Source organism: Fusarium flagelliforme (assembly GCF_020744385.1).
Source record: "Fusarium flagelliforme strain FIESC 12 MPI-CAGE-AA-0113 chromosome Unknown B0J16scaffold_4, whole genome shotgun sequence".
NCBI classification, from domain to species: domain Eukaryota; kingdom Fungi; phylum Ascomycota; class Sordariomycetes; order Hypocreales; family Nectriaceae; genus Fusarium; species Fusarium flagelliforme.
Window position 1 is genome coordinate 857,990 of NW_025763506.1, and position 15,505 is coordinate 873,494.

Below are 15,505 nucleotides of genomic sequence, written 5' to 3' on the forward strand. Positions count from 1 at the left end.
GCGCGACGTGACTTTTTAATTTAGTTGTGTATAAAAGCTGGCCGAGAGCCGCAACAAATCCTACAGCCTCAATCATTCAGCATTTAATCATTTAATAACACATAATCATAATGTCGCTGCCACGATATCAAACAAACACTCCTCTCCATCCTACCTTCAAGGATGATATCCTCAACACCCATCTTGTCTACGACTACGACGCCACAGACGCAGACGGCAACCCAGAAAAATGGCGCTATGAAATCTGGTTCTTCTCTGACGACCGCGTCGTCTACGCCATTCACGGCGGTCCCATGGCTGGCCGCATCAACTACCAGACCGTAGCCTACCAATGTGTCCGCCCAGGCGAGTTATGGCAGATCAACTGGTTGGAGGAGACTGGAACTATCGTTTCACTGGTTTACGACATCACCAACAAGACCATCAGCGGCATGCTGGGCTTTTCCAAGGGCCATTGGGAGCATGCGGAGGATGCGCATGGTGATAAGAGGAATCCTGAGGATTTTAATAGGTGGAAGGAACTTGCTTCGATTGGAAAGCAGACTGATAGATTTATCTTGACGGAGCAGGCGCATATTCTTGAGGTTTTCAAGGGACAGGGTAATCTGAAACCTATCAAGGCGTCAGATCCTACGTTCTGATCTTGCGGTGTGAAAGGGAATGGTTTAGACGATTAGACGAGGTACACAATTAGACGGTTTGAATAGAAGTTCTATTTTTATCACTTCGCTCCTGATGCTGCGGGAAATCCCGCAAGGTCCAGAGTCGAGATATTTGGGGAACGACACAAGGAAATATGGAGCAATATTTGATAAAAACACGACGATGCTTAAGATCTCGCTTCTTTCCTTGGCTGTATATCTTCACCCTATCCTGATCGCGAATCTGGGGAGATCTGGTGCTGGTCCTTCTTGGCGTATCTGCCTGGGTCACAGCTTGGCAGAGAGCCCTGGTCTACCAAGAAGTCGCTAAGCATGGTGGAGCCAGTCGCAGCCAGATGACGGGAGAGGAAACGATGCTGTACTAACAGATATGTTTCAATCAGCCGCTGGCAATCGCTTATCTGTTAGCCGATAATCTAGCCCTGAAAGCAGTGAATCTGTCGAGCATCGTGAACATTCGACTATCATCGACAGTTTGGATTGTAGTTGTCAACATTTTTTTGCAATTACAAGGCAACTGATATAGTTAAACCATCATTTATATAGGAAATAACGCTGTGTAATGACTACATTGCAATTCATTCACACTCAAACAGTCGTGTGGTTGGTATCGACCCTACGTGCCATTGCCATTACCCTACAACAAACGATTTTCGATTAGTCGCTTTCACAGACTCAAACAATTTGCAGTACCTACCATGGTACAGCAGAGATCAATCATATGTAGCATGGGATAAAACCAACCTCAGAGTGCCATTGCTTTCACTACTGGACTCTGCAATCAGATGAGGACAAAATCACAATCCATAGAAGAGGGAGACGCTGCAGTTCACTTCCTCTCAGAACTCGACTTTCTCTTGGCAACTCTGAAGTGGCGAATACAGTACAGTCAGTAAGTGCCAAGGCCTTATTACGGGGTTGATCACCATGTTGCATGTGCATGCTTCACCAGTATTGTGGCGATCGTCTTGCAGAGTCTCACTTGAGCAGGACCACGTCGAGATCGACGCGGCAAAGTCGCAGCCACGAAGTTAGCACTGAGACAAGCTCATGCCCAGTCAATGCAAGCATGGTATGATCTCTTGTCAGGAGCTTCACTGCCAAAATATTGTGGTGATCTTGCATTCATTACTTTGCAAGGGTCGCAACTGAACAGAGACGTTTGCTCGTTATCACCAGATAGCCTCTACAAACTGGGCTGGATGACATAAAGTGCTGACATTGGTACACAAGTAGATCTAGACTGATATGGAAAGATGAACATGTGATGGCCGTGTTATGTGTGGGTGTTCAAGGACTGATGACAACGCCTCGAAGCAGCCAGACTCGCCGCTTTCAACGATCGAGACTAGAGTCTTCGGAAGGGACCGAAATAAATGAAGAGCTTGCAGTGGAGGCATGGATCAACGATCATCTGGGACTGACCATAACAGAAATTTCATGCCTGAAGGCTGACAGGACCCGCTCATCGCGTGATCCGAAATGTTGACGACAGGAAAATGCCTTCCTAAACGAGCTCAACAAGACCTGAAGACCCATAGGCCACATACAGAATCGGCCAAGAGAGGTACGCCCCACGGGATATCGGCCCAGACTCTGGGCGGGCATGGACAGCCGTAGTGTTGGACTGTCAACAGTTTTCAACCCTAACCCACGACCAACATCTCCGAATTAATTACACTGACAGCTGCTAGTCTGATTGGAAGCTGTGTCCCAAGAGACGGAATCGTCTTCCTTACCGCCGGCGGCCACTGACTCGTCTTGTGCACGCCGCAACTGCTGGCCAAAGGCGCTGCTGCCAAACAAGATTCCTCAGCCGCAGGAGGATTAGCCACATTGAGTGGTCGGTTCCAAAATCTCTCCGGCTCGCCAAGAGGCTGGTCATATTATTCCTCAGCGGGTTTCGGCAATCACAGCTTGGCGACTGTCACTGCTGTACCCCAGATGGGGAAAGAGAGGGTCGCAAGAATCCCGCTTTTTCCGCAACTTTGTTTTTTCTCTTATTTCGTATGTGCAAGGGAGCTTTTGGATCTCTTGCAGTCTGGGGCGGAGATTTCGGGGTGCTGATCCGGAAGCGAGGGCGCTATTCGTGGAGAATTGGGTTCTGGGGATGCGGGGGAGTAAGCTTGTCTAGACCCCGACCATCTTTAATTAAGGGAGGGTAGTACGTACTTCATCCAAGAGACCAGAGAATGGAGAGATCAACTCTTGGTGGATATTATGGAGTATCGTTCTCAAAGTAAATATTGTCTGAAGCTATCTCCATAATGGATGCACTCTTCAATGAGTACGATACCGTTGTTGAATACTCGTAAAGCTCTGCTTACTCTCAATCTGTCCCGGGACACTTTCCCCTCCTGAGAGACACACGGATTCCAACCAATCGTCTTACGGTTCCCCGGCCCGTAAATCTCATTAGCACAAAGCAACCAGCTCCCCCTTACGGTGCTACCTCGTCCTTACTAGCAAAGCACACAAGGTAGCATCACATCTCGCGGCCGCGCCTAACGAGCGTCAGCATGTTAAAATAGAGTGATCGATCGGCTGGTCGCATGATGAGCCGATAAAGTCTGCACTAAAAGAGATGGGCGGACCAGGAAGCCGAACAAAGAGTCAGGCTTTATCGGGAGACTCGAGTTAAGCGCCGCTGGTCGACCTGACGCTCTGTGACCAATCAGTCAAACAAACGTTTTGTGCTGTCCGTTCTGTCGGGCTCAGACCGAATTCTCGATTCCCCATACCACTCTATCATGTGCATACGAGCTCGCCGTTTCTTGTCAAATCAGTCCAAGACCGCTCGATTGGTCACTCACATCAGCTTTCGGAAGCTTGGCCGTCGATCCGTCCCGGCGAACAGCGAGGCTTTCTCCTCACCAGCGAAGGGACTGGCCTGTTTGAGATCTCTGTGGTTGTGTCGGATGCGGAGACCGCGTTCCATCCACCATCCCATATGCAGTAGTGGCACGGAGCTTGACACAGCTAAACCATCACCACCCTAGAACGTCGCAGCTGTCTTGAAGTTTTTATATATATCCCCATTCCATCTCGAATTCAAGAAGTTTTGTTTCCAGCCCAGACCATCAGCCAAGTAAGCAACCAAACAATCAGCTCGACAGTCCACAGCTCCAGCGCTGAAACATTATCATCATGGCGGTTGACTCCATCAACGAGAAGGACGTACGTCTTTACCTCCACCAAACAGCTCAATTGAGCATCGCTAACACTTTAACTTAGCCCAAGCATGAAGTCGTCATTGTCAAGACGGCCATTGGAGATGAAGCCTTCCAGCAGGCTATGATCAAGGAGCCCCCGCCCAAGATCGCCGCTCCTCTTCTCATCTTCGCCAGCATGGTCGCCTTCTGCTGCTCTACTGCCAACGGTTACGATGGTTCGCTTTTCGGAACTCTCCTCTCTACCGACGACTTCAAGGCGTTCTTTGGTGTCGACAACAAGGGTATTGAAGCTGGTATGTCTTCCCAATCCAGCCATTTGCCTTGGCTCCAATGCTGACATGTGATAGGTATCGTCACTTCTATGTATCAAATCGGTTCCGTCGTCGCTATCCCTCTTGTTGGACCCAGTATCGATACTTGGGGTCGCCGTGCTGGTATGACCATCGGAGCTTGGATCATCATCGTCGGTGTCGTTATTCAGCTCGCTTGCTACACAAACGCCAGCGTTGGACAGTTCATGGCTGGTCGCTTCTTCCTCGGTTTCGGTGTCTCCATCGCCGCCGCTGCCGGTCCTACCTACGTCGTCGAAGTCTCCCACCCCGCCCACCGTGGTATCATCACTGGTCTCTACAACGTCATGTGGCCCGTCGGTGCCCTTGTTGCTAGCAGTGCTGTCCGTGGTGGCTGGAACTACCAGGGAAGCAACGCCTCTTGGATGATCCCTGTTGGTCTTCAGCTCATGTTCCCTTGTGTCATTGGCTTCTGCGCCATGCTTCTCCCCGAGTCTCCTCGATGGCTGTACACCCACGGAAAGCAGCAGCTTGCCAAGGAGAACCTCACCAGACTCCACGGTCACGGTAACCCTGAGAGTGAGTGGGTCAAGCTCCAGCTCCACGAGTACGAGGAGCATCTTGAGCTGGACGGTAGTGACAAGCGATGGTGGGACTACCGTGCTCTCTTCGCCACCCGTGCTTCCTTCTACCGTCTCACCTGCAACTGTCTCGTCTCTCTCTTCGGTCAGTGGGCTGGTAACAGTATCGTCTCTTACTACCTCAGCGCTTTCCTCGACACTGCTGGTATCAAGGACGGTCGCCAGCAAAACGATGTCGCCATGGGAATGAACGCTGTTCAGATCGCCTTTGCCGCCCTCGGTGCCACATTCACTGACACTGTCGGTCGTCGTCCCATGCTTCTCATCGTCAACGTTGTCTGTGCTTTCTGCTGGATTGGTGTTACTGTCCCTGCCTCCATTGCCAACATCACCGATCTTGACAACAAGGAACAGATTGATGCTGTTACTCCCCCAGTCAGCAAGGCTATCCTGGCCTGGGTCTACCTCTTCCAGATCTTCTACTCTGTTGGCTGGACTCCCCTCCAGGCTCTCTACCCCGTCGAGGTTCTCAGCTACGAGATGCGAGCCAAGGGTATGGCCTTCAGCTCTCTCTTCACCAACGCTGCTATGCTTGTCATGCAGTTCGGTATCCCCGTCGCTCTGAAGAACATTGCCTGGAAGACCTACATTGTCTTCTGCATCTGGTGTGTCATCCAGTCCATCATTCTTTACTTCCTTGTCCCCGAGACCAAGAACCGAACTGTAAGTTACCACGAATATCCTCTCACTGTGAACTTTGCTAATCGATATTTCTATAGCTCGAGGAACTTGACTTTATCTTCTCTTCTCCCAGCCCTGTCAAGGCTTCCAAGCAGAAGAAGGTCTTTGAGGCTGATGCCAACGCCAACATTGTCCACATCGAGCCTGCGACTGCTTCGCCCTCTGCTGCTTAAGCCTTTTACGTCTTGATTTGCATTTGCATATGCTTGGATACCACGGGGACTCAGATGCCCCTTCGAAGTTGTGAGAGTTGAAGTTCAGATTGGATGGTGGAGGATGTCAGCAACCTATAACAAGATTGTGTGCTCAGATGTTGGATCTTAATACTACACTCTTTGTGAATAATAATACAATCTTGAGCCTAACTTCCCTGTGCTTCTTCCTCATATGGAGATATGAGTATATTACAGTAATAGTCTTATTATCTTGCTGTAGGCTATCCCGCAAATACTCTTTAGTCTCTTAACGAAGTGCAATACGGTGTTCCAAACTTGGCCTTCATATCTAGCTTCGCTATTCAGCCGTACCTTAGCTTTCACGGCATGCTCTTTTCATAAAATTTCTATCGAAACTGGCTATATAGTTGAATTTGACTGTTTAGACTACCCGCGATTCCACCCACCTTCTTTCTCGAAGATGCTACCAACAGCCTCGCACACTTTGAGCAAATGTCGATCACGAAGTCTCGCCGCAACAAGCGAAACGCCAACGGGCATATCGTTCTTACCTTGAAATCCAGGGATGTTCACCACTGGTACATGTAAAGCCTATAGTAGTCAGCAAAGGTTTCGGGGGCGTGTTGAGTTCACATTCACTTACAGTCCAAGGAGATGCAAACACCGGATCACCGGTATTACCCAGTCCCTGCGGTGCTTCATCGAGCACACTTGGCGCAAGGACGGCTACATACTCATCCGCAATCTTGTCAAAGCGAGGTCGTAAGGATGCGAGTCCATCATATGCCTCCAACTGGGCCTTGCGAGAAATTCTTCTTCTTTCCTCCACTCCCTTGGCCAATGTTGGGTCCATCTGCTCTTTGGCTTGTAGGTACTCGGGCACGAGGCTTGTCGCGCCTTCGAGTTTTACAATTAGATTGTGCCACTCCACAACTTTCTCAAAGTCAGGACCGAGATCGAGTTCTTCAACTTGGGCACCATGAGCTCGCAGTAGCTCAATAGCTTTCTCCATCGCAGCTATGGTTCCTTCGCCAGCCATATCCCAGTGAACTGGCTTACAGATAGCAAATCTAGCCCCCTTGACTTCGCTGAAGGAAGACTCTTCCCAATCATTTACAGCAAAGGCATCGGCCAATAGTTCAAAATCCGCAACACTACGTGCGAAGAAGCCGATCGTATCAACGCTAGGAGAACAAAACTTCTGTCCCTCGCGCGTAATTGACTGCCAGGTAGGTTTAAAGCCATAAACACCATTGAACGCAGCTGGTCGAACGATGGAGCCTTTGGTCTGTGATCCTAATGCTATAGGGATCTGGAAATCGGCTACTGCTGCAGCAGATCCAGCAGAAGAACCTCCTGGCGTGTGATTGACGCTATGAGCGTTGCGAGTAGCTGGGCCAATGAAAGAGAAAGCAAACTCTGTTGTGGTTGTCTTACCTGCGAGGCTGTGAGCGGACTACTTGAAGATTTGAGGGTGAACGCCTACCAAAGATGAGGCATCCTGCATGCCGAAGGACCATTACAGAGCCAGCATCAATTTCGGGATGGTCGTTTTTGTATATCTTGGACCCATGCCCAGTTGGCATATCTACAAGAACGTCAACAACACCATACTTCTGCCATATTTGCTAGTTCTTACCCTTGGTCAAGATAATGTCCTTGATCCCGACTGGCAGACCATGCAACGGTCCACGCTGTTCAAATGGAACTTTATCCAGAGCTCTGGCTTGTTCCAGCACAGTTTCGGGATTGAGGTACGCCCACGCCTTGACATGGTCGTCGCGTTGCTTTATCCGCTCAAGAAGTGAGGCTGCGTACTGTTCAATCGTAAGCTCGCGAGATCGGAGCTTCTGCAGAGCTTCAGTAGCTGACCAAGACCGGGGCACCGTGTCTGTTTCTTTATCCATCTTCTTGGCCTCTTGAGCTTCTATATATCGATGCCGATGAAGCTGAATTGATTGAGCGTCCGGGCTACTTTGGCATAGGTAGTTGTCGCTCTGAGCTTCCCCGCTTTCTTTGTTACACTGGCTCAGGTCCACTAAGAGGGGTTCGGCTATGAAATCAGGAACTTTGCCATTGAATGAACATTCTACTACAGAACCACCAACAATTAAGTCATAAGATAATCCGAGCTTGGTAAAAGTTGCTCAGGGATCACTGCACCATCCTCCATCAACGACATAAGAGCTACCTGTAACAGCACTAGCTTCATCACTGCCCAAAAACACAATGACCTTAGCGACCTCCTCTGGCTCTAAGTCCCGTTGTAAGCTCTGGCCCCGCATCACCTCCTCCCGGTACTCGGGCGTAAGGACCTCGTCTCTCTGTCGTTGCGTCGCGATAGCGCCCGGCATGACGCTGTTGATTCGTATGTTGTACTTGCCGAATTCTTTGCTTTGGACACGAGTGAGGCCCATAATAGCCGCTTTGCAGGCGCCGTAGACTTGGGTATGTTAGCGATTGAGTGCCGTGAAGAGGGGTGCTGGCATTACCTGGTGTGCCTTGTGCGGGAATGCGCCAGGTGATTGAACCAAGATTGATGATACTCCCACTTTGCGCCTCTCTCATAGCTGGTATCACAGCTTGAGTGAGGAAGAAGACATGTCGAAGATTAGTGTTAACATTAAAGTCCCAATCATCCCCCGTAACATTCTCCGTGACGAGCCTGGCTCTATTCCCAGCGGCTGCCGCATTGTTCACCAAAACATGTATCGCACCATGTTTTGACTGGACATTCTTCACAGTCTCCTGCAATTCTGGTAGATTTGCGACGCTGCACTTGTAAAAAATGGGCGATTTGGCTTCCGTATTGCTGTCTTTGGCTCGAGCGACAGCCCGATCAATTGTCTTTTGGGCTGACTCTTCGGCAATGTCGAGAAAAATGACCTGGGAGCCCTGGAGTGTGAAGAGCTCCACTGTAGCAGCGCCTATGCCTTCTGCGCCGCCTGTAATGAGCACTGTCTTGTCCCGCAGGCTTGGGTAGATGGCATGAGCTGTAGGCATTGTTGATGGAAGCGACAATAAGGATGAAGTTGAAGTCAATTCTAGGTTAACAGACTGATACTTCAACCCCTCACTCAATTTATATCGTCAAAGTCAGGCTGTGCAGTTAACGTTACAATCCAATGCTTGGTGACGTTTTGACTGTTGGTTTGGCATGTGGAGGGTGCTGCAGCAGAAGACTGGGATTATTGGTCTTCCTATAGTGGCGTCCAGCATTATCATTCAGTTCCCTACCCATTCTATGATATAATACTCGATATGATTGGACAATTGAAACGCCAATTGAAGACACTTGAAGCAACTCGGCGAATACTGCTTTCGCAGAGCAGAATACACGATACTCAACCTCTGCGCTGAGCTGGGCATGCTAAAGCCGCTAAACTTGTCGAGGTTAGCGAGCACTTCCGTTCACGTGCTTACCGGCTCCGAGAACTCTCACATCCGCTTCCGTCCCCATTTTCATCTCACATCTCCAATCACAGTCATCTTCATCCTCTTTCTGGGTCATCCAATAATACCTCCAGAAACAAGCCATGGAAGCACGAAGTAAGCAAGCATGTGAACCATGCCGGTAAGTCCATAAGGCTATATACAATTGTTCGAATTCTAGGCTGAACTTTTGAATGAAGGAGAAAGAAGACCAAGTGCCCTGGAGAACAGCCGATATGCTCGTTCTGTCGTCGGCTGAACCAAACATGCACTTATAGAGAGATTGAGCCAACGAGAACACCTGCAAGAAGAAGCAACAGGGTCTCAAAAAGGCAGGTATATCCAAGAGTAGGGTATGAAGATTACTGACCTTATTAGTGCCAATAAGACTGACCTGCATGGCCGTTTCCAAGCCTTGGAGTCGCATGTCAAGAATATCTATCAGCTGCTGCAGTATGTCCATAGTAGTTCTCATGGAACATTCAGACCCTGACTTTTAAGGCCACAAACAGAAATCGCTTCCTCGTCGTCTCCCGGTACATCCATGAGAGCTGCCTCGATGGGCTTGCTCGATGAGATTGGAAGTGCCAGCCCTGGTATGATGTCGGAGACCATCGCCGAAACAACATTCAGTACCACAAAGTATGTCATAGCCTTCCAACGCGGGCATCGTCAGCATCAGCTAACTCTCAAGTCCGCACCCTCCGTCTGATGTTCTCGATCACCTTATCGACATATATCGCATCAGACATCATCTTCAACCACTGCAACTCTTTAAGCTTCCCGACTTGAAACGATACCTTGCTTCGGCTCCTCGATTTCTTTTCGAGAGCTTTCTTGCTCTGACTGTACGATATAGTACACATGACTTCTATCGAGGTCAAGAGCTCCAAGCTGTAGAGCACTACGCATCTTCAGCGCAGCAGACAGTTACATCCATTGCCTCCCAGGGCATCCCAAAGCTGGAAGTTGTTCAGGCTCTTTGCTTACTTGTTTTGGTTGACGTCGCAGGTAAGTCCATATAAAGCCATGCTTAATACGAGAAGTACGTGCAAAGGCTCACTTCAGTGTCAAGCCTGTAAGCCAGGTCGAGCCTGGATGACCATCGGCACCCTTTCTCGCCTTGAGGCTCTACGCAAGATCTCACAGCAAGTATTCATCGAGTCATCGACAGATCCTGAAGCCTCTCTGCGCTGCCATTGGACTGTGTTTCTTCTGGAACAGACTTTTATGCCGCAGGAGCGCACTTCTGTGCACGACGATGATCAACCCAAATACCCAGCGAGTGCCCCCATACCGCCGTCTTTACCACCCATCACAGATGGTGAATACCCATCTGATCTTTACTCAGACGAGGCAGCGGAGGACTTGGGAATAACCGCATATTATATCAAGATCCTAGGGATCTGGGGCCATATGTCATCATACATGCATCAAATTCGTATCGGTAAAGCACAGACTGCTTGGTCCCCTGGATCGATGCATTATGAACTCTGCGCTCAGCTTTACGAGTACGATGCTAAGACGCCGCACATACATCTCCTACGAAGTGTCCACTTTACCAAACGCCAGTCGTCCGAACTCATCGAGCGGCGTGAGTATTGGATACCGTGGGTTCTGCAGCAAGTTACATCCCACGCTACGACTGCAATCGTAAATCACCCATTCGTTCACCTTGTGGCTATGAGGGACCGTTTACACGGACTTCCGCCACGGCAATTCCTCCAGCAGACTGTCGATCTTGCTATGTATCACTCCGCCTGGGTCTTCAAGTTTCTGCGTTTCTGCGAAGAGCAGAACTTTGGCATATACGACCCTCTTGTTGGGCACTTGGTGGCTGTTGTTGCAACCATACCGTGGCTATTCCAGTGTGCCATTGATCCGAAGATTGCTCAGAAAGCGAGAGATGACTTGACCTGGTGCAAGGGATTTCTGGAGAGGCTTTCAGCAACATGGCCCCATATTGCACATAAAGTAAGTTCGAGATTGTTGATGCGAGCACTAATCTGACATCTCGCAGCTTGAACTACTGAACAGCTTGAACACCACAGCGGAGAATAACCCCCAATCTCCAAGTGCAAAAGGCGTATCGATCGTCTTCCATCCCTCTCTATTCTGGGCATTAGTCGATCCCAAGATAAGTCAAATGACACCTTCATTGCCACATAACCACGGCCCTAATCGCTTCCAAGATGGTACTATAAGGGTTTCGACACATTATATCCAGCCGCTGGTAGAAAGCCAAGTTGAACAGTCTCATCAGATTGGCGACTTGTACGATCCATTTTCATTGGACATCGGGGCTTTGGAACATATCAACCTAGATGATGTTTTTGCTAGTTTCCTGCCAACTTTGGATGAAACACATTAGCTATACGTTAACCCAATCTATACGAGTATCTTATCTCTTTTTGCCACTGGTTAAAGCCCTTGGAATAGGTGTAGCTAGGTGGGCAACAGAAGAAACATCCTCTAAGACTTAGGCTACAGAAATAAAGTAGCCTAGATACTAGCCTAAGCTGGCAAAAGATGATTAAATTATTTCGTCTCTTATGCTTTTGGCGGTTAATTCTTCTGATACCCTGCGGTGTGGGCATGAAATGTCAAGAAGCTAATCACAGGATCCGCCCACGTGCACGGGTGATGACCACTTTTCTATTCGTCCGTCCATCCAAGATCCGGGCCCATCAAAGCTTTAAGTTCATAAATAATGTGCAATCCATCGCTCTAGCATAAAAGTAATCTCACCAAGATATTCTCCCATTATAGACATTATGGATCCTAACAGCAAAATCGTAATTATTGGCGCAGGCCTTTTTGGTTTAACAACCGCCAAGCAGCTCGTCTTGGAAGGTCACAAGAATATCACTGTGATTGACAGGCATATGCCCCCGGTCAGCACCCCGTTCTTCATTGGCTACTGGTCCAAAATGCTAATTGATGTGACAGGTTCCTGATGGTTCGAGCTCAGATATCTCTCGGATAATCCGGTTTGACTATGGCGACGGCGACTACTGCTCTCTTGCATACAAAGCCTACCAAAGATGGTCGCAAAATCCCAAGTACAAGGGTATCTTCTATCCAACCGATTACATCATCGCTGGTTCGCGAAAGACTGCGGAGAAATCATGGACGGATAAGACGAGAGCTCGACTTGAGGAGCGAAATCTACCTTATACTATACTTCCCGATGCAGCGGCTGCGAAGCAAATGTTTCCCATTCTGACCGGAGACCTTGCTCAGCCAAATTGGGAGGGCTATCATAACAAGTCTGGTGGTTGGGCTGATGCTAACAAGGCTATTAAGCAACTACGCGATGAGTGCCTTGAGCTTGGTATCTCTTTCATTTCCGGCCGAGCCGGGACTGTTGTTGGTTTTGACAGTGACGCCGAGGGTGTCATTAAGAGTGTTCGCACACTTGGGGGTACTCCGATCACCGGAGACCACTTTATTCTTGCAACAGGCGCTTGGTCCTCCGGTCTAGTCCCTACATACAACTCGACCCTTTCCACAGCTCAAGCATTGGGTTTTCTTCGCTTGACAGACGATGAGATGATCAAGTACAAGGATCTTCCTATCTACGTGAACTACTCTACTGGGTGGTTTAATTTTCCTCCTCATGAGGATACCAAGATGCTCAAGTTTGCCGTCCATGGTTGGGGATATACTCGAGCACCGTCGAAGGGCGATAACAACAACGTCAAGTCCAACATCTCAGTCCCGCCTCCGGTATCACGGGAGCGCAAGAACTTTGTCCCAGCTGATGCTGAGCAACGTCTTCGAGATGGACTACGTGAGATCTTACCCGAGCTTGGAGATCGGAAACTAGAGAGGGCTGCGCTGTGTTGGTACACTGATACACCTACTGGTGACTTCATCATGGACTACCATCCGGATTACAAGAACCTTTTCGTCGGCGGAGGTGGAAGTGGACAGTAAGTCAAGATTCGAAGCTGAGAAGAACCAGTCTGACCTTTGTAGTGCGTTCAAATTCCTTCCTGTTCTAGGCGAATGCATGACAGCGGCTATCAAGAAGACTCTCCCCAGTCATTTGGCAGAGAAGTGGCGCTTTCATACTGAGTACGAGCATCGTCAGGACACGTTCTTGGGTGATGGCAGTCGCGGGGGTCCTGCTAGGCGAGAACTAAATGCTGCAGAGAAAGCAAGATTGGACGGGGAGGAAAGGTCGAAGTTGTAGTAGTTGCATTTACCGCTGTTAGAGATGAGCATCCTGGCTTAATCCTTGTCATTATCCCAGCATTTGCTCGAATCCTTCAAAGGAGAACCAATCACATCAAAATTACTCAAAACGGAAATTCGCTTAGTGCTGACTGTCTGCCAAGATGCGACGTGCGATACTTATCCAAGCCTGTCATCTTTCCTTTCTGCATTTTCCTTATGTGATACATGCCATTGTCACAACAAAGCACTTTTTATCCATTTCTCGTGTTACCTTTTATCGCCGATCAGATCACTATGGATGCAACGTCAAAGCCCAGTAAGGCACGTCTCAATGTGTTGGTGCAGAGACAGAAACATCGTGGCACCTCGTTCGTTAATACTACGACCACCACGACCGTCAAAGCGGCCTGTTATACAAATTCATCTACCTCCGGCATACGGTTTAAGCCACAGAAGAAGCTACAGAGCCGGACTACGTCAAAGCCAATCAGAAACAGTGATCTCCGGGCTGTCCAGAAAGGTAGTCACAAAAGAATAGCTCCGAAATCCCGTCAAAGCTCTCGGGCCTGTGGCTCTGCAGTAGTCCCCTACCAGGATGTCATTGACTTAGACACTAATATCTCATTCTCATTCGAACTTATCAAGTACTGGGCCAGGGAAAATGAAATGCAGAACAATTACCTCCCCTCGCCCACAGGTCCAGTCATTCCAGATTGGGCTCTGCATGGACTACCCCCAGGTATCCCTGATGAAGGCAAGCAATGTTTTCATGCTTACCTCTTCTCATGCCCCATAAGGCAATACCCCCTTGAGCAACTACGTATCGTCGCGTGGCAGCCCTTGGCAATGGATCAGTCTCGATTTGAGAGACTTATGCTGCAGCCATTGACACTTCGGTGTACATTAAGCATGGGCGCGTTGTTTCTGTTAATCAAGAATGAAAAGGCACCCCATGCAGGGCTAGCTTCTCATTCCGCAACGTTGTGTCGTCTGGTCAATAGTCTAGTGGGTCTGAGACAGAGGTCTTTAGATGAGACGGTTGTATTGATCCAGTCCATTGCAAACCTGGCCCTCTTGGCGGTACGTCCCATTGTCACGGGCTTCTCTATCAAGCTGACACTCAGCATTAGTCATACCTCGGTCTTTACAGTGACTGGTACACCCACCTAAAGGGTTTGAAGCAATTGGTGGACCTATCTGGGGGTCTTGAGTATCTCCCGACACCCGTTCAGCTCTTGATAGCGAAGTACGTCCGTCTCACGTATCCTTGTTCGCCCAAGCTGACATACATCCACTAGAGCGGATCTAAAAGGAGCATGCGAACTTCTCACAACGCCCAAAATAGTCTCCAACTCATTCCAGCAAAGGGCCTCCAATATTTTGCCGTCTTGTCAGCGCACCCTCCTGTTGGCTGCTGTCGAGACAGCTATCTACAACGAAGAATGCAGTGACTATGAGGATTGTCTTTGCGATTCTGTGAAGTCATTGGCCATTTTTGTCGGAATGGTTAATTATGCACAATCACAATGTGGTAAGGTTTTTCTTGATCCTCTTGATCTGATGGAGGAGTATCACTTTATTGAGTACAAGCTTTTAACCCTTCCCCATCCTATACAATCGCATACAGCTGCTTTGGAGAGTCGCGACTACCTTTCTCCGGCGTCTATGGACTCTGATTGTCCTTCTGACAACGGACGAGACATCGTTCAACACGCAAAGATACACATACAGATGTCTCTACGTATCGCAGGGTTGTTCTATCTACGACTCGTAAAGGGCGGCACATCTGAGTCACTCCATGGTCCCGTCCATATGTTGCGGACATTGCTCCAACATCTTGATCGTATCGCCCATTTACCAGCACAGACGTCCTCCAGTACTGTTCATGGTTACTCGAGAAGTGCCTTGATATGGACATGCCTGGTGGCAGACTTGATGTTATGGGCTAGTATCAATGAAGGATGGAAGTTTCATGAGCGCAAATGGGGTTCGTATGCTTGCCATGACTTCCTACTTTGGGCACTTGGCAGCGACGACATAAAAATGGTTACGGATCGCGACTTGGCTTTGTGCCGAATCTTAGATCTCGGGAATTTTAGAACAGGCACACGAGATCCTCGGACATACATTCAACGCATTCTCGCGATGTAGCATCACAGAGAGTCAATTGACATACGTGATCAATCGCCCCCAAGATGAGAATTCTTGACAGGACTGGACAAATAGCTAGGTACACAGTCCTCTGCATTAACATTAGTCAGACAAATC

General features: G+C 48.9%; 5 protein-coding genes across 5 annotated transcripts; 4 read left to right on the forward strand and 1 right to left on the reverse strand.

Annotated features, from left to right (window-relative positions):
- Positions 1-110: 110 nt before the first annotated feature.
- B0J16DRAFT_269022 (Calycin-like protein) lies at positions 111-641 on the forward strand (the record flags this gene model as incomplete). Its single annotated transcript, XM_046123498.1, has 1 exon — positions 111-641. One exon carries the CDS (start codon positions 111-113, stop codon positions 639-641), a length of 531 nt encoding a protein of 176 aa, XP_045982484.1.
- Positions 642-3,743: 3,102 nt separating this feature from the next.
- B0J16DRAFT_371751 (general substrate transporter) lies at positions 3,744-5,764 on the forward strand. Its single transcript, XM_046130427.1, has 4 exons — positions 3,744-3,839; positions 3,897-4,128; positions 4,183-5,429; positions 5,486-5,764. The coding sequence occupies exons 1-4, from the start codon at positions 3,810-3,812 to the stop codon at positions 5,618-5,620; spliced, it is 1,644 nt and encodes a 547-aa protein (XP_045982485.1). The 5' UTR covers positions 3,744-3,809; the 3' UTR covers positions 5,621-5,764.
- Positions 5,765-5,801: 37 nt separating this feature from the next.
- Positions 5,802-8,761, reverse strand: B0J16DRAFT_371752 (amidase signature domain-containing protein). Its single transcript, XM_046130428.1, has 6 exons — positions 8,116-8,761; positions 7,815-8,066; positions 7,263-7,712; positions 7,110-7,211; positions 6,267-7,060; positions 5,802-6,214 (listed from the first exon to the last, which is right to left on the reverse strand). The coding sequence occupies exons 1-6, from the start codon at positions 8,624-8,626 to the stop codon at positions 6,050-6,052; spliced, it is 2,274 nt and encodes a 757-aa protein (XP_045982486.1). The 5' UTR covers positions 8,627-8,761; the 3' UTR covers positions 5,802-6,049.
- A 357-nt stretch (positions 8,762-9,118) lies between these two features.
- On the forward strand, positions 9,119-13,351 carry B0J16DRAFT_286359 (FAD dependent oxidoreductase-domain-containing protein). Its single transcript, XM_046124092.1, has 10 exons — positions 9,119-9,197; positions 9,256-9,387; positions 9,434-9,508; positions 9,557-9,697; positions 9,750-10,066; positions 10,131-11,029; positions 11,076-11,394; positions 11,795-11,949; positions 12,005-12,990; positions 13,037-13,351. The coding sequence occupies exons 1-10, from the start codon at positions 9,160-9,162 to the stop codon at positions 13,251-13,253; spliced, it is 3,279 nt and encodes a 1,092-aa protein (XP_045982487.1). The 5' UTR covers positions 9,119-9,159; the 3' UTR covers positions 13,254-13,351.
- A 180-nt stretch (positions 13,352-13,531) lies between these two features.
- B0J16DRAFT_383915 (uncharacterized protein) lies at positions 13,532-15,388 on the forward strand (the record flags this gene model as incomplete). Its single annotated transcript, XM_046131375.1, has 3 exons — positions 13,532-14,317; positions 14,368-14,483; positions 14,536-15,388. The coding sequence occupies 3 exons, from the start codon at positions 13,532-13,534 to the stop codon at positions 15,386-15,388; spliced, it is 1,755 nt and encodes a 584-aa protein (XP_045982488.1).
- Positions 15,389-15,505: the final 117 nt, after the last annotated feature.